Source organism: Mytilus galloprovincialis, chromosome 3, assembly GCF_965363235.1.
Source record: "Mytilus galloprovincialis chromosome 3, xbMytGall1.hap1.1, whole genome shotgun sequence".
NCBI lineage: Eukaryota > Metazoa > Mollusca > Bivalvia > Mytilida > Mytilidae > Mytilus > Mytilus galloprovincialis.
Window position 1 is genome coordinate 46,701,655 of NC_134840.1, and position 19,134 is coordinate 46,720,788.

The following is a 19,134-nucleotide window of genomic DNA, read 5'->3' on the forward strand; positions in this document are numbered from 1 at the left end:
AATTATTTTTTTTTCCGTCATTTTTGTTGAGACTGCGATTAACAGCAAATGCAGGCGAGACACTGGGTTCCGCGGAACCCTCAAATTTTTTGTGTATATAAGATCTTCATGTTTTCAATAATAGAATGGTATAGGACGTAGTTTTATTTACAAATATAGATATCAGACGGACATGTATACGTCTGTCATCGTCACGTCTGAAGTGTTTCCGTCTACCATAAAACCACGAAGCACGATCATATAGATTAAAATGCTCGTCGATTTAAGACATTTTCATAATGGGTTAATACCTCAACAAAAGCCTTCTTGAATTAAACCTTCTGCTTAGACAGCAGCCGAAAACACCGGTTATAACTGAATGATTGATTGATTGATTGTTTGAAACTACTTCATGCATATTCAGGATGAGAAAAAGTAACAATAAATTCAATATTCGACAAATTTGGTTTACCGTTCAATTCAAGCGCCATTGGATCAAAGAGCGTTTATTTGAAAGGAACTGAAAATGTGTCTCGAAACAAGCAACCTATGTATACACAATGGTATCTTGTGACAGATACACCTACATACTAACAGTGCTTACACGTCGACATTGAAGAGGATAACACTTAAAATTTTCTGAAATTTAAATTTACCAATAAAATTATGGATTTGATAAACATATCAAGTTCAAACGTTAATAACACAAAAATTTTAATATAAATGAAGAACTACCAGTTATGTCGTACTCGTATAAACATTCGACCAGATGTGTTATCTTTAAATATTCGTCTTTCACAGCAGATGTAAATATTTATGATAATTACCCGGAAACATTGTATCTGCTCATATTCATCTATCTATCATCGATGCATGTGGATATTAACGGATATATGAATATTATTCAAGCCGATGAGATAAAGAAATTCTGTATAAAGGGAACAAATAAGAAGGCATCTCGAGATAATATCGTTTGACATAAAAAAAAAAAAAAGAAAAAAAAGAAAAGAAAATAACGAAAAAGGAAGAATATCTGTTAAAAACGCTTTTCATTAAAATAAATTCAAAAATAAATGTGGCATAACATTGTTGACAAGCGTATCAGTAATTAAAAACTAAATAGAGTCTGATAATCAAAAACATTTTGATTTAAAACTAAAAGACAAATTCATAATGATGCGCTGATAAGGCAGCTAACAATTTGTGTTTGATTGACGTAAGTATTGCATCGACGTCTTGTAGAAAGAAAATCAAACTTGCATTTCGTCTTCAAGCTTCAAGTCAAAATCGAAGCATATCCTAACAGTTACTGTAGTTAATTCAATTACACAAACCAAGTTGTAGGCCTTTATAGCTTGCGGTTCGATGTGAGCCTTGATTCCGTGTTGAAGACCGTAATACTTTGACCTATAATGATAAAATTCAGAAAGGAAATGGGGAATGTGTCAAAGCGACAACAATCCGACCATAGAGCTGACAACAGTCGAAGGCCACCAATGGGCCTTCAATGTAACGAGAAACTCCCGCACCCGTAGGCGTCGTTCAGCTGGCCCCTTAAAAAATGTGTATACTAGTACATTGATAATGGACGTCATACTAAACTGGTTTACTTCTATATACTTTTAAAATACTATAGTATTGTGATATCTATATTATTAAGCTTCTATCAATTTTACTACTCCTAAATGAATGCCCTTCTGGCTAGTTCACTTAATTTCTACCATAAAAAAATCAGTTTATTTCGGTAATATTGCAACAAAGACTCAAAACTCATACTGTATTCTGTTTTTCATAGAAAATTGTAAGTCACTGAAATTTTCTGCCATATACACTTCCACCAAATTTTTGGATAAATGATAAACTTATTAAGCTAATGTAATGTACTTTTGATAACTGATGATAAGGTCTTGCGTTCGTCTGTTGTAATAATAAAGTACAGTCTTTGATACATCACTGTCACTAGACAGGCGCAGTCATGCGTAATGCTTTTGACGTCTTGCTTGACAACATTTTCTGTTCGTTTGGTCAATGTTTTATTTCGCCAGTTAATTTATCGGTATTCTTGATGCGCACATCGGTGTATACCCGCCGATATTTTTTCTTTATTGTAAATGAATTTTCTTTCATTGAAAGTTTTGAAAAGGGAAATGAAAACTTCTAACAAAGAATTAGATATTTTTATAAAAGAAAAAAACCTAAAAGATACCGTAATTGCTGTATACTTATTGGTAACCCTGGAATTATTAAACATGCTAAATGTAGTTTTCCAAAAGGACTTCAGTTTAATAAAGCTAATAATAATAGTCGTTATTGTCCTTTTTAGAAACGTTTGAATAAACTGAAAATACGACAATATTTCTTTTGTGAACGGTGAAGTTCCTCGTGTATCCTATGGCGTGAACATTACACAAGGTCAACGTGTACACAGCATCTAATGTAGACGACTTGACTTGTCTGTAAACTTTCACATGATTTATTTCTCACCCTATACCTTTTATTGTAATTTCGTTAACAGAATTATTTAGTCAAAGATTGAATAAAAATATATGTTTAACATCAGCAAATTGTTTTCATATTTCAACAGCAAGATCTCAGCTACAGGCGTGGCATGTTCATTTATGTAAGCCTGCATGTTAGCTTTTGAAAAAGGACAACAACAAAAAACAAGACAAAGTGATGATACAACGTATATAATATTTATGATTTTGCAGTATTTTGTATGTGTGTTTCCTGTAAAATCTACAACCTGGCATTTCCTCACAAATTGTATGTGCGTCTTACCTACGAACTACAACGATGTCTTATTCTGTCTGTGGTTTCAATCAGATTTGTGATATCTATATTTAGGGGCAATTGGATCTTAATTATAATGTCTATCCCTATTCTGTCTGTGGTTTCCAATCAGATTTGAGATATCTCTATATATTTTAGGCAATAGGAACTTAAGTGTGTCACCTTCTCACGTTTTCAACTTTTCCTTCGTAACTATTGTTACTCGATGACTTTATTTCTAGGCAATGAATTTAAATAGATTTTCTCAGCGTCCTTTATTTCCTTTTAAATTGTTTTATAAGCATACAAATCCAATACATTTTACAATAAACTCATCCTAGATACCAGGATCAAAATTTTGTGTACGCACGTTTCGTCTTCAAAACACACATCAAAAAATGTCTTCGCATTTCTATTGCAACTTTCATAGTTTTATACTGCCTATTCTTAACAGCTTTAAGTTGGTGATCTCGAAGACGAGTGCGTGTTCTAGTGCTATATAGGTCTTGGGTTCAGTCTCTAGCAGTTCCACAAAGAAGTAAAACCAGATTAGGACTGCATCTGAATAAAACTGAACATCATAACGTCTTTAAACATTTGTTAAAAGAAAAACCTCAACTTGTGGAGAAATGACACCCTAGGCGTAGAGGTAGAAGGTAGAGACCATTCGATAAAAGACAGAAAAAAGCTAAAAATACTGATCTTATCAAACAATCCAATCGGTTTTCACTATAAAAAAAATGAACAACAGCATAGAACGACAATGAAACATGACACTATCAAGATTCTAACCATACGATTAAATACTTACAGATTGTCAGGTTTCTGGATATTGATAACTTCCTATTATTGGGTATTCGGGGATGTGCCAAAAATATGGGTCATAATTTTGCGAGATTTTATATAGAAATTAGCCTCCTTTTTAATGACATCCTATATTAAAATGCATTTACGTTTGATAACTGTATATTGATTTGGGGTATGATCTACATATCATATATAAATATGCTATTGAGAATCTTACATTATTAATGGTCAATTATTATATTAAATTAAATCAATTTATTTGAAAGCTCACCTTTCAAATAAGTTCCCAAATGAACCCCGGAAATTTGTCTCCTTATATAAGCATGGGTCATATCTTAAATATTGTATATAGTTCAAAGTTCAAAGTTCTTTATTTTTCCAATTAAGGGCCCCTGACGGGACATAATGACAACAATACACAATACATTCTGATTCTTAACACATAAACATATAATGAAGATAAAATTAAAATTTCAATTCACATGAAGAGAATATAATATCATAGAATATATATATCATATAAAATGTCATTATTGTTATCGTTATTATTTATAAGTTATTTTAGTTCTCTTAAAGTTTCATATCTTTGATTTTTTTTTTCTGCCATGCCAGAGTGTCAGCAAAAATAGTGTTATAATTTATTAATTCACCATATTAAATTGAGAATGAAAATAGTTTGCTAACAGAGGTCCACCTCGTCTCTTATTCATAAAAATAAGTTGAAGGAATAAATGATACAAGTCACTAAAATGGAAAAGAGACCAAGGGCAAATGCACTTGGACATGTTAGTAAGTGGAATTTTAGATACCCTCTTAACCTCCTCGTGACTAGTGCACAAAAGTAAAAAATTGTTCACTTTAATGCAGAATTCACCAAGGGATGATACTATTTAAAAGGTTTTGGCATCCAAAATCGTATGTAATTATATTTACAAATGCATATATATACATATTCAACACTCGAACATAGCAGTAGCAGGTGTAAGTGAAGTGACAAGGTCCCATTACTCTTTTTAAAATTAGTATGTTCATGTTTGGCTATAAGACAACTTTTACATAAAATTTTATAATATTCATTACTCATCATCCAAATAAATTTTTCAGGATTTTGTAATTGGGTAAAATTAGGACATTTCAAACAAATAACATTAATATAAAGATCATAACGTTCACCTTTATACTTTGTACATGTAAGTAAAAAATGGTTCTCATCTTCTACCTCGCCAGATGAGCAATGAATCACAATCTATTTTGCCTGATAATACCTTGATATCTTCCTAACTCTATTTGAAGTATATAAGTATAGGTCATTCTGTCTTAAATATTTATATAACTATAAGTACTGAATTTCAGTGAATGTTATATTAAAATGGGTACGTTTTTTTGAGGCAAAAATGGCACGCCCCTACCAAAAAAATATCGAAGTTACCCGCCCCCCCCCCCCCCCCGCGACTATTCAGCTGCATTGGTCCCACACTCCACTTGCGTTTGTAGGCTAAAAACGCAAGTAGATAGTGGGGATGGTTTTAATGAGACTATAATTTTATGTACATAATGTATATATATTATATACTGAACAGGCCAAGGATTTGTATAGTAATCCTTTACTATACAAATCATTGAACAGGCTCAGACTGAACTGATCTTTAAAATTACCGGCGGCATTATTGATATTTGTAAATAAAACATTGAAGGGTCTGTTATGAGTATATTGACTGCTGTACCCCTATTTTGACATTTTTACTCTTTGAGTATGTTTGTTTTGTGACAATGTAATGGAATTTGATGCGACTGTCATACAAGTGAGAGGTTAAGCTAGCTATAAAACCAGGTTCAATCCACCATTTTCTACATTAGAAAATGCCTGTACCAAGTCAGGAATATGACAGTTGTAATATCCATTCGTTTGATGTGTTTGGACTTTTGATTTTGCCTTTTGATTTTTGATTTTCCTTTTTGAATTTTCCTCGGAGTTCAGTATTTTTGTGTTTTTACTTTTTTCATAGTCAGTGGCAATAGCCTTGCAGTTGAGAAGTGATGATATTATAATTTTGAAAAAAAACCCAACCCATCCGTCTATCTGAGAGAAATTATAAATGGCCGTGTTGGTATCAAAATAATATTGATATTTGTGGTCTTCAGATCAACTATACATGTGTCACGCAATTTGATTAGTTTAAATTACCCAATCACAGGTAGTTTTATGCATAAATTTCGGCGAATTTTCAAAGATGGCGGCCGAGAAAAGTTGAAAGTGACCTGATCTTGTTTGATCGTCATAGACGCTAATTTTAAACCAGGTAAAGAGTTGAACATGGTTTTAACTGTATCAACTGGTTGTTCTTGGTGCCACCTAACATGGCTATACAGAAACTGTGCTAAAACAATAAAGAACCCACATTTTATGATGAGGAGATGTTTAGCAACCAAGAAACCAGAGACAGTTATGAATGTTTTCGACAGAAATGCGAAGAAACTACAAAAAGAGCGGACTACACTATTGAAAGACTACAAAGTTTATGATTACGTAAAGGAAGAGGTATATAGATTTTGCCAAGATTAACTTACAACTGTTATGACTTTAATATGTAATCCGATTGCACAAAAAAAACCCGCATAATTTTACGGTGTGTACACCAAAAGAAAGTTTATTGACATGTATAACCAACCGAGAATTTCAAGGGCAAACTTCTAGAATCACATTCAACTCTTGGAAGAGATTCAGAAATTGTATACGTTTTTCAATACTATTAGACAGGTCCTGATCATGAACATCCAGACAGACAGTCAATATGTATACAAATCTTATTGACTTAAAGATGTATATAATTTTTGCCTTTATTAGTGAATTTGTTAGATATTTCTTTTCATTGTTTGAATTATCTCCCCTAAGTCTTCTCCAAAAAAATAGTTATGCAAGTATTTCTATTTTTGCTTTAGATCAACAGTTAAATGGGCTATACAAGGAGAAATTTCAGTCTTTAGTTCCAATATCTAACATTTTTAGTAATTATTAGAGGTAATGAGGACTAGAGCATGTTTTTTGTCGGAATTGAATAGATAAAACAATAGGGAGAACAAATGATAAATTACAGAATAACACGGTGCTTAATTATAGAGAATATAGTATAATTCAGTCATTTTGGCTTATATTTACAGAACATTCACAATGAACATTTTGTAATTAATTTCAAAAATTATTTTTTACTTGAAATTTTAAAATTTTTACTTAAAAGATATGTTGAGCTTACATCAACTAACATCAAACTAGACTAAGGTTTAATTGTTTATTTATTTTCTGAGTATCAGACAAGTTATATTTATATATTTTTATTGTATTTTAGATTGGATACAGAACTTTTGATAGAATATGTGACATTAAAAGGTAAAGAGATTTGCTTAAAGTTTACCCTCCTTTAAATTCTTTTAGTTAATTACATTTGTTTAAAATATTATTAAGCTGCTTCTTTACAATAGTAAGGTAAATTGGGTACATGTACAATGTATTAAAAAAAAGTAACCAAAAGAGAAAAATAAAGGTTCATGACTCATAAAAAGAGCTAACATATACTTGATGATGGAAAATGATATTCATTAATTCAATAGTTTTAATATGACTGCTTTTATTTTTGTGGTGCCTTCAGCATTGATGAAGAAATACACTAATTTGAAGACACATCAAAATCAGGTACATGTAGTTTAATGGCCTAAATTGGGTTCAACTCAGATGAAGAATGTGTAGTTAGCAATAATCAAACACACAGCAAGTCACATACATGTAGAAATCATGTAGATATTTTGAATACCATGTAAAAATGTAAATTTCAATTGCAGGGAATTTGATGTACTTGTAGACTTGGGCTGTGGTAGAGGATATGTTTCAAAACATCTTCAGAAAGAAATGGTGAAGACTGTATACCAGTGTGAAATAACTGAATTACTACTGGTAAGCACAATTATTCTTTATTACACAGTGTTCTCCCCAGGCCGTTTTAGCGTCGCGGTACCGCGACGCTATATGTTTTTACCGTGATGCTATAATAATTACCGCGACGCTATAATTATTTTGAAGATGCTTTTTTACTTGTCCTCAATTTTGAAATTTCATCTATTATCGATTATGATCATAAACATTCTATCACCTTTAATTGTAATCCCTTTAAGTCGGACACTACGGGCAATTAAGAGATTAAATAGCTAGGTGTTAATTGCCTTCAGGGTGATAACTGTTTGGATGCGAATATCCCAAGTTGACACTTATGACATGACTAATACCACGGCACGTGTCTGCAATCACCAATTTCGACATGGAAAAATGCAATCACAAAACAATTCGAAATCTACGTTTTGTATTACAAAATTTGCAAAGATTGGAACGATTTTTATTTTTTTAATAAAATGTCGTTTATTTGTTCAACTCTCCAAAAAGTACTTTCGTTCTCTTTCGAGAGCGAGAATTTTGGTTTAGAGCTAAAATAAGTTTAATACTTCTTTCAAAAGTTATCATAATTGGCTTAAGTTTATGTTTAATCTATTTAATGCATTAAAAGCGTCTTATTCATTCACAATCTCTTGTCAAACAATGTTTATTCTCGGACTCATTTTCGTAAATTTTTCCACGGCCGCCATTGCACATTTTTGGGAAAACTACGGATCGGAACCGGACCAGATATGACAAAAATCCGCATTTTCACGATAATGACAACAGATCGAAAAAATATACCAAGAGAAAAAACTACGCATTAACAGACTTAGTATTTGTTAGATAACTTTGTTAAAAATACATATCATTTTGATGTAAAGATAAGAATCAACTGGGACTAATTGATTGAGTGCCATGAAACAATGAATTTCATAAACAAAACAAAAAAAGTTTTTAAATTGATTTTTTTTTGCTACTTTTGCTACTTTATCTTTACTTAATATAATATAAATAGTTAATTTTGTGTATTAGATATTTAGTTTTGTATATATACAGGTTGTACTATAATGAACCATTCATTCATTTGACTTATTGTTGGGTAACTGAAACCACATATTTATTTTTATTTGGCACAAGAGGAAAAAAATAATTCTGTAACTATAAATTAATAAAGAAAACATAAACTGAAACAACTGTTTTTGTGGTTATAGTTTAATTGTATTCTCAGTTATGAATATATAACAATATAAACTAAAACATATAAAGGAAAAAGAGCATCGACGCGACGCGAAAAATGACATTAAAAAAATAGTTATTTTTTTTTACGCAAAATGTGATGCTATCCAAAATTTCTGGGGAGAACACTGTTACAACTATGCAGTGTTAATGAGGAGACTGTGTGTAACTATTTGTAGAAGTTTGACTTCCTTGTAGAAACTTACTTTATAATAATAAAGACTATGTCAAGTAATTATAATAATAAAGACTATGTCAAGTGGTTTAGTAAAACTGTATATTTTATAAATGCATATAAAAATTGTCAGAGGTGCTCTCACAATTATACCTTAAAATTATGTTCTCTTTTACAGAAACAGTGTGAAAAACCAGAAGATGTTATAACACATCATATGGTTGTAGATGAAGAATTTATACCATTTAAAGAAAACTCTATAGATATGTTTGTTAGTAGTTTAAGGTAAGAGTATTATTTATATTGCATTCGAAATACACCTTTTGGTATCAGACCAGAACTTTTCAAGTCTTGAATATGTAAGTGACGTACTGAATGGCCATCAAAAGGCATTCGGCATGTCAATTGGGTCTGCTCCAATAGTCAATACTGCCACCAGAAGTGTCAGTTTTGATGAAGTGAATTAGAATAAATAGCTTTAATTTAATTTATAGACACTGAAATATTATATAAAATCATAAAATGGAGAAAAAAAATATTGGTCTTTTATCAATAGTTGAAAATATATTGTAAAAGCGATAGTATAAGAAGGTCTTTAATAACTATGGTTAAGTGATTGTTGCTTGTTAATTTTCATTTACGTTTAACATATGGGGATGTATCTAATTAATTTCCAACCTACTGGTCTAAATTGATAATCTATACATGTACATGTACATGTAAAGATCCTTTCAACATATCACTACTTTTGTACATTCAGTTGAAACTTCTTTCCAGATGTCTTACACACTTAATACTGTTACATTATTTAAACTGATCACAAATAGTACAGATTTTTGAACCTAAACAATTGATATTTATTTGTGATTTTATTACAATAACCTAAAATGTCAGAGAGCACAAACTTTATACCTTAAAATTCTGTTCTATTTTACAGAAACAATGTAAAAAACCAGAAGATGTTATAACACATCATATGGTTGTAGATGATGAATTTATACCATTTAACCTAAACAATTGATATTTATGAATGATTTTATTACAAATGACAAAGAAAATATTTTTATTTTTTATTTTTCAGTTTACATTGGGTTAATGATCTTCCTGGTTGCTTTAGACAGGTAAGTTTATTTTCCTGACATCAGCGACATGACAAACATACATGTATAGTGTTTATTTAGATGTTACACAGCTTAGCTCTTTTTTAAAGGTCTAGGTGACAAATGTGTTTATGTGAAGAAAGCATTGAATTTATAGGTTGTGATCTTTAAAATTTCTTGGTGTTCTTTGCAACTATTTAACAACTTTTGAAAACTAATTAGGACGATTATTATTTCACATTTTGATATCTAATTTACCCCACTGACTTCAGTTTTACAAAATCTGTTTTAAATGTCCTATTTTGAACCTATATACAGTTGTTAATGTCTGTGTCATTGTGGTCTTTTGTGGATAGTTGTCTCATTGGCAATCATACCACACCTTCTTTTTAGCTCACCTGGCCGAAGCTTTTCTCATCACTTGGCGTCCGTTGTCCGTCGTCGTCCTGTGTTAACTTTTACAAAAATCTTCTCCTCTGAAACTACTGGGCCAAATTTAACCAAACTTGGCCACAATCATCATTGGGGTATCTAGTTTAAAAAATGGCCGCCATGGCTAAAAATAGAACATAGGGGTAAAATGAAGTTTTTGGCTTATAACTCAAAAACCAAAGCATTTTGAGCAAATCTGAAATAGATAATATTGTTCATCAGGTCAAGATCTATCTGCCCTGAAATTTTCAGATGAATCGGACATTTCGTTGTTGGGTTGCTGCCCCTGAAATGGTAATTTTAAGGAAATTTTGCTGTTTTTGGTTATTATCTTGAATATTATTATAGATAAAGATAAATTGTAAACAGCAATAATGTTCAGCAAAGTAAGATCTACAAATAAGTCAACATGACCAAAATGGTCAGTTGACCACTTTAGGAGTTATTGCCCTTTATAGTCAATTTTTAACCATTTTTCGTAAATCTTAGTAGTCTTTTAGAAAAATCTTCTCCTTTTAAACTACTGGGCCAAATTTAACCAAACTTGGCCATAATCATCATTGGGGTATTCAGTTTAAAAAATGTGTCCGGTGACCCACCCAACCAACCAAGATGGCCGCCATGGCTAAAAATAGAACATAGGGGTAAAATGCAGTTTTTGGCTTATAACTCAAAAACCAAAGCACGTAGAGCAAATCTGACAGGAGTGAAATTGTTCATCAGGTCAACATCTATCTGCCCTCAAATTTTCAGATGATTTGGATATTCAGTTGTTGGGTTGCTGCCCCTGAAATTGTAATTTTAAGGAAATTTTGCTGTTTTTGGTTATTATCTTGAATATTATTATAGATAGAGATAAACTGTAAACAGCAATAATGTTCAGCAAAGTAAGATCTACAAATAAGTCAGTATGACCAAAATGGTCAGTTGACCACTTAAGGAGTTATTGCCCTTTATAGTCAATTTTTAACCATTTTTCGTAAATCTTAGTAATCTTTTAGAAAAATCTTCTCCTCTGAAACTACTGGGCCAAATTTAACCAAACTTAGCCATAATCATCATTGGGGTATCTAGTTAAAAAAATGTTTCCGGTAACTCGGCCAACAAACCAAGATGGCCGCCATGGCTAAAAATAGAACATGGGGGTAAAATGCAGTTTTTGGCTTATAACTCAAAAACCAAAGCATTAAGAGCAAATCTGACAGGAAGTAAAATTGTTTATCAGGTCACGATCTATCTGCCCTGGAATTTTCAGATGAATCGGATAATCGGTTGTTAGGTTGCTGCCCCTGAATTGATAATTTTGAGGAAATTTTGCTGTTTTTTTGTTATTATCTTGAATATTATTATAGATAGAGATAAACTGTAAACAGCAATAATGTACAGCAAAGTAAGAACTAAAAATAAGTCAGTATGACCAAAATAGTCAATTGACCCCCTAAGGAGTTATTGCCCTTAATAATCAATTTTTAACAATTTTCTTAAAATTTGAAGATTTTCAATAACATTTTCCACAGAAAGTACTGTTATAGATAGAGATAATTGTAAGCAGCAAGAAAGTTTAGTAAAGTAAGATCTACAAACACATCACCATCACCAAAACACAATTTTGTCATGAATCCATCTGTGTCCATTGTTTAATATTCACATAGACCAAGGTGAGCGACACAGGCTCTTTAGAGCCTCTAGTTTATATACATGTACATAATATTTTTATACCTAAATCATACACTGATGTGTAATTAGATACATTCTGTTGGTAGCCACTTTAGGTTCAGCCTTTGGTTATTTTTTTTTAGACAACAATAACTTTGTCAGACTCGCATGATATTTTGTAAAAAAAACCTGGTATGCCAGATGCACGTTTCGTTTACATGAGACTTCTCAGTGTCCCTTGAATCATAACAGTTGCAAGTCAAATCAAATAAATTAAAAAGTCTAGGAGCACCAATAACTGAAAATTCCCAAAAGTTGTGCCAAATATTGCTTAGGCAAGTTTTACCTGTGTTAGATAGTACTTAGCTAATGAATAATCCAACATTATATAAACAGTGAATTGGAAGAACATACCAATGAGGTTTCATGTTAGCATTTAAATGCTTACTACAGTACTAGTAGTACTAGACTAATGATACTCTCAGAAAGAAATGTCCACAAGCATCTACCCAGTGGTTACAGAAACTCATCAAAGATACTTAGAACTTGGTACGCAAGACACCAATTTCATTCCTTTAATACTCATCAGTGACATTATAAAGTTAAAGAGTATTGGTAACCTAAAATTTCAAAAGGACAATAGACAGTATCAGAGCAAAAGTTTTTTTAAATTTAATGTTTCAGAAATAAAGTATTACTTTTATTTGTTTTATGTTATGTAGATTATAACTAGAGATAACTCATTCATTGAATCTATGTTTTTACAGGTTCAAAAATCTTTAAAAAATGATAGTGCTTTTATTGGATGTATGTTTGGAGGAGACACCTTATTTGAATTAAGAGTATCATTACAGTTAGCTGAGACAGAGTTAGAAGGGGTATGTAAAACTATGTATAGAAATGACTGTTGTGAAATTAGTAAGCAATATAGAACAAATGCTTCTGTTCACAATATTAATATTCATCTTTGGTCCTCATTCACTGTACCTTAGGGTCAGGATGACTTTTGGTAGTTAATGAATATACTAGCTTTGTACTGTTTTATTGTAATAGCCATACCACAAATGCACTGTTGTTTCTGTTTTTGTTTAAATTACTGAATTAGTTTGCTTAAAATTTCTTTTTTGATAACCCTCATATGGAAGCCAAGTCCAAATTTGGAAAGGCAAATTGTATAATGTATATGGATAAATTGTCTCAAAAATATGTAGCTAGAACTGAAAAACATTTATTTCATAATTTCTTCATATTGATTTAATTGAATGCTAAATGTATGAAATTATCTTTGCAGGGTTTTGCTCCACATATATCACCATTTACAGATGTGAGAGATCTAGGTAGTTTATTAAATAATTCTGGCTTCACCTTACTAACTATAGTAAGTAAGTCATTTTGTATTATTGTTTTGCATAAAAGTGAAAAAATTGTAATTGCATGAGGTAGAGTTGTTTTTCATGTGAAGTTAGAAACATAAATTTGGAAGTAAATAATTTGTATTTAAAAATTTTGATTGCTCTATCAATATTTAAGAAAAAATTTCAGAATAATTTCCATTCCTGTTGGATATCGTTTCATTGTTTACACTGCAAAAATCTTGTTTTGTCTACTGAAGACTTGCACACACCTCGATTTAGTTCTTTTTAATATAGTAGAAACATGAATATACAGAACCTTTGATGAATAACAAAGCATGTATATTTTATGTCATAACATTTCAATCAAATATTTGTAAAGGGGTACTGTGGATTCATTATTATTTTTTGGATATCAATTTTTGTGGGTTAGTGGGAACAGATGAACCACAAATTCAAATGTCAACAAATAACAAATTTTCAATAGGCTATGTGTACAGAAATTGGCAAAACAATGAAATCAAATATCCATGAATATGCAAGTTTTTAGCAATCCACAAAAATTGATACCCATGAAAAATAAATGAATCCACAGCATCATCTAGTCATATTAATAAGAATTTTAAAATTTTCTACTTTACATCTAAAAAAACAGTATCTTTATTTTGTATACTTATGCAAAAGTACATTGACAAATTAATCTTAACATCCATTGATACTTAATACTGTAAGCTATACAACAACAGTCTTATGACCTTATGAATAGAGTGTGATCAAGTATGTCTACTTTGAAAGAATCTTCTATTGTAACATAAACAGTGGTGTTCCAGAATTTTCATAAGTGGGGGCCCACTGACTGCATAAGAGAGGGCCCCCTACAGTCATGCTTCAGTGATTCCCTATATAATCAACCAATTTTTTCCTAAAAAAGGTGGGAACCGGGTCCCCTGAAAAACCCTCTAAATCCGCCTCTGATAAACAGTCATAGTTCTTTAGCAAAGGTGGACCTTTTTAACATGAATATAACATCAATCAGTAATAGATTTAATGTTAGTGTATACTTTATATTGTAGGATGTTGATGAAATGACAGTTATTTATCCTGGAATAAAAGAGTTGATGCATGATCTCAAAGGTAAGAAACTTGAACTATTGTAATTTTTTGAAAAATTAATCAAACTGTAAAGATATATGCATAATTTGACGACATTATAGTCTTAAAGGGGAGATAATTTTACTCCTAAACTTATTCAATTTCAATTGCTTTGGATCAATTAGGAAAACCACTAGCCTTTCTGAGCTGCAAAAAATTATCTGTGGAGTAAAAATAAAAACATATTTTTTCTGTTGTGTTTGAAATTCTTGAATTGACTGGAACATGCAGTTTCTTTAAAATAGCAGTACAATGTAAAATGGATACATAAGCAATCTATCTTTTTATCTTTCAGGAATGGGAGAAAATAATTGTGCCTGGTCAAGGAAGCCTATGCTGCATAGAAATACTATAGAACTAGCTAACGAAAAATATAAAGGTATTATAATTTGATAGAACAAGTTACATTATAAAGATAAATGATAAATAACATTGTTTAAAATGAAATGGCAAACACAAAAAATGATAAAATTATGGTTTGGGTTAATTTGACTGCTGTTCAGATGTTAAAACTCACATCTTGAAATCTAGGAAAATTGAGAGAATTTACTAATGGAAAAAAAATAGTAATTTTAGATGACTAAGTCATTTCAAGTGACTGAAATAGTCCTTTTTGAACATTTTTGCTTCTTTAAAACTTTATTTGACAATTTTGTCTTCCTCAGTTTATATTTTCTGGAAGACTAATTGTTTTAAGGACACATTTCTGAATTAAGTTACTGATTGCACGAGGATTTCAATGTCACTTTTGTTGACAATATAAGCATATGTAAGACTTTTAAACCTGAATTGACAATGTACATATATACACAGTTATGTTTTTGAATGGTGGCACATCAATCAATTTTTTACTAACATTAAATTTTAAAGAAGACAATTATGCAGAAAGATGTTCCTGATGATATTCAGGTAGATAAAACAGTGTTCTCCCCAGGCCGTTTTAGCGTCGCGGTACCGCGACGCTACATTTTTTCACCGTGATGCTATAATAATTCCCACGACGCTATAATTATTCCCAAGACGCTATAATTATTTTGAAGATGCTATTTTACTTGTCCTCAATTTTGAACTTTCATCTATGATCGATTATGATCCTAAAAATTATATCACCTTTAATTGTAATCCCTTTAAGTCGGACACTAAAGGCAATTAAGAGATTAAATAGCTAGGTGTTAATTGCCCTCAGGGTGATAACTGTTTGGATGCGAATATCCCAAGCTGACACTTGAGACACGACTAATACCACGTGTCTGCAATAACCAATTTCGACATGGAAAAATACAATCACAAAACAATTCGAAATCTACGTTTTGTATTACGAAACTTCAAAGATTGAAACAATTTTTTTTTTTTAAAAAGGTCGTTTATTTGTGCAACTCTCCAAAAATTAATTTCTTTCTCTTCCGGTAATAACCATACGAGAGCGAGAATTTTTGTTTAGAGCTAAAATAGGTTTAATACTTCTTTAAAAAGTTATCATAATTGGCTTAGTTTATGTTTTATCCATTTAATGCATTAAAAGCGTCTTATTCATTCAAAATCTCTTGTCAAATAATGTTTATTCTCGGACTCATTTTCGTAAATTTTTCTACGGCCGCCATTGCACATTTTTGTGTAAACTACGGATCGGAACCGGACCAGATATGACAAAAATCCGCATTTTCACGATAATGACAACAGATGGACAGTAGACAGAAAAAAATATACCAAGAGAGAAAACTACGCTTTAACAGACTATTTGTTAGATAACTTTGTTAAAAATACATATCATTTTAATGTAAAAATAAGAAACAACTGGAACTAATTCATTAAGTGCCATGAAACAATGAATTTCATAAACACGATAAAAAAAAGTTTTTAAATTGATTTTTTTTTGCTACTTTTGCTACTTTATCTTTACTTGATATACTATAAAAATAGTTAATTTTGTGTACTAGATATTTAGTTTTGTATATATACAGGTTGATCTATAATGAACCATTCATTCATTTGACTTATTGTTGGGTAACTGAAACCACATATTTATTTTTATTTGGCACAAGAGGAAAAAAATAATTCTGTAACTATAAATGAATAAGGAAAACATAAACTGAAACAACTGTTTTTGTGGTTTTGTTTAATTGTATTCTCAGTTATGAATTGAACAATATAAACTAAAACATATTAAAAGAATAGAGCATCAACGCGACGCGACAAACGAAATTAAAAAAAATACAGTTATTTTTATTTACGCAAAATGTGATGCTATCCAAAATTTCTGGGGAGAACACTGGATAAAATATACTCAAAAATAACATTACATAAACCATTAATACTTTGCACTCAATATTGAAATTCTTTTCAGAAATGTTTGGTAAAGAAGGTGGTATTCCTGCAACTTTCCAAATAATCAATTTTATAGGATGGAAACCAGATCCTTCTCAGGTAATAATGATGTGATGCTGTTGTTTATATGTCTGTAGACCAAAAGGTTCCTAACACAAATAGAAGTGTTCCATATGATTATGAAGATTTCAAGTGATCAAATATCTCTTTTATAAAGGTTTTAAACACAAAGGTTTAAATCCAAATCAATCTCTGTAAAATTTTCTTGGCTTTTGCTGATCTTGCCTTTACAACAAGACAAACAAAGGTGACCTATTGAACAAAATATAATTCTTCTGTATATCTAAATTTTGAATATTTAAATGCTTTCAGTAGAAAATTATCACATTTTATTAGATGCAGTAGTACAATTCATATATACATATATTCCAATCAAAAAGATATTGTTTGATACTGATTTTCACAATCTTCTTATTTTTTGTAGGCTAAACCAGCTAAGAGAGGAAGTGGTCAAGTTTCCTTTGCTGATTTACATAAAATAAATGAACCTACCAAGGACAAAGATATTTCGAATGACGAAGACAAACATTCTAAGTGATTTGATATTTATTGCTGGCAATAAAAAAAATAATGAAATATCAGTACAATTATTTTTTTTTTGCTTCGTAAAACTTTCAAAAAGTGAAGTCATGGAGAGGGTGTATGAAAAGATTCATAGGGAAAGTGAAAGCTTATGAAAAAGCTTTATTATAAACCATTAAGACTCACATTAGTTTTATTTGGTAAAAAATTCAATAAATAAACATTACAATTAATATCATGAGTCATCACCAGGTATTCTAAAGGGAAAGGCTTCAAGAACCAATATGCATCCTTATTTTTATGCAGTTAAGCTGTATTATGCGAGCACCCTAAATTTGTGTTCTACCTAATAAATGCTGAAATACGTGCCATTGTTATTATCTAGCTGGCTACTATGTTAAATATAACCAATTGAACACTTTTTATACGACCGCAAAATTTGAAAAAATTTTCGTCGTATATTGCTATCACGTTGGCGTCTGTGTCGTCGTCGTCGTCCGGCGTCCGAATACTTTTAGTTTTCGCACTCTAACTTTAGTAAAAGTGAATGGAAATCTATGAAATTTTAACACAAGGTTTATGACCACAAAAGGAAGGTTGGTATTGATTTTGGGAGTTTTGGTCCCAACATTTTAGGAATTAAGGGCCAAAAAGGGCCCAAATAAGCATTTTCTTGGTTTTCGCACTATAACTTTAGTTTAAGTTAATAGAAATCTATGAAATTTTGACACAAGGTTTATGACCACAAAAGAAAGGTTGGGATTGATTTTGGGAGTTTTGGTTTCAACAGTTTAGGAATTAGGGGCCAAAAAAGGGCCCAAATAAGCATTATTCTTGGTTTTCGCACAATAACTTTAGTATAAGTAAATAGAAATCTTTGAAATTTAAACACAAGGTTTATGACCATAAAAGGAAGGTTGGTATTGATTTTGGGAGTTTTGGTCCCAACAGAATAAGGGGCCCAAAGGGTCCAAAATTAAACTTTGTTTGATTTCATCAAAATTGAATAATTGGGGTTCTTTGATATGCCGAATCTAACTGTCATGACTGTGTATGTAGATTCTTAACTTTTGGTCCCGTTTTCAAATTGGTCTACATTAAGGTCCAAAGGGTCCAAAATTAAACTTAGTTTAATTTTGACAAAAAATGAATCAGTTAGGTTCTTTGATATGCTGAATCTAAAAATGTACTTAGATTCTTGATTATTGGCCCAGTTTTCAAGTTGGTCCAAATCGGGGTCCAAAATTAAACTTTGTTTGATTTCATCAAAAATTGAATAAATGGGGTTCTTTGATATACCAAATCTAACTGTGTATGTAGATTCTTCATTTTTGGTCCTGTTTTCAAATTGGTCTACACTAAAGTCCAAAGGGTCCAAAATTAAACTTAGTCTGATTTTAACAAAAATTGAAATCTTGGGGTTCTTTGATATGCTGAATCCAAAAATGTACTTAGATTTTTTATTATGGGCCCAGTTTTTAAGTTGGTCCAAATCAGGATCTAAAATTATTATATTAAGTATTGTGCAATAGCAAGTCTTTTCAATTGCACAGTATTGCGCAATGGCAAGAAATATCTAATTGCACAATATTGTGAAATAGCAAATTTTTTTTTAATTAGAGTTATCTTTCTTTGTCCAGAATA

General features: G+C 31.0%; 1 protein-coding gene across 1 annotated transcript; it reads left to right on the top strand.

Moving 5' to 3' along the window:
* Positions 1-5,761: 5,761 nt before the first annotated feature.
* Positions 5,762-17,549, top strand: LOC143068130 (arginine-hydroxylase NDUFAF5, mitochondrial-like). Its single transcript, XM_076241934.1, has 11 exons — positions 5,762-6,097; positions 6,903-6,943; positions 7,393-7,504; positions 9,070-9,176; positions 9,973-10,012; positions 12,847-12,957; positions 13,371-13,457; positions 14,505-14,565; positions 14,879-14,962; positions 16,928-17,007; positions 17,393-17,549. The coding sequence occupies exons 1-11, from the start codon at positions 5,873-5,875 to the stop codon at positions 17,504-17,506; spliced, it is 1,062 nt and encodes a 353-aa protein (XP_076098049.1). The 5' UTR covers positions 5,762-5,872; the 3' UTR covers positions 17,507-17,549.
* The last annotated feature ends 1,585 nt before the right edge of the window (positions 17,550-19,134 follow it).

What these genes read in the sequence shown, in the direction of transcription:
- LOC143068130 (XM_076241934.1), top strand. Translation starts at nt 5,873, where the DNA reads ATGGTTTTAACTGTATCAACTGGTTGTTCTTGGTGCCACCTAACATGG. An exon ending in GTTGATGCATGATCTCAAAG is followed by an intron (nt 14,566 to 14,878) that starts GTAAGAAACTTG and finishes TTTATCTTTCAG; the next exon opens with GAATGGGAGAAAATAATTGT. An exon ending in AGCTAACGAAAAATATAAAG is followed by an intron (nt 14,963 to 16,927) that starts GTATTATAATTT and finishes AATTCTTTTCAG; the next exon opens with AAATGTTTGGTAAAGAAGGT.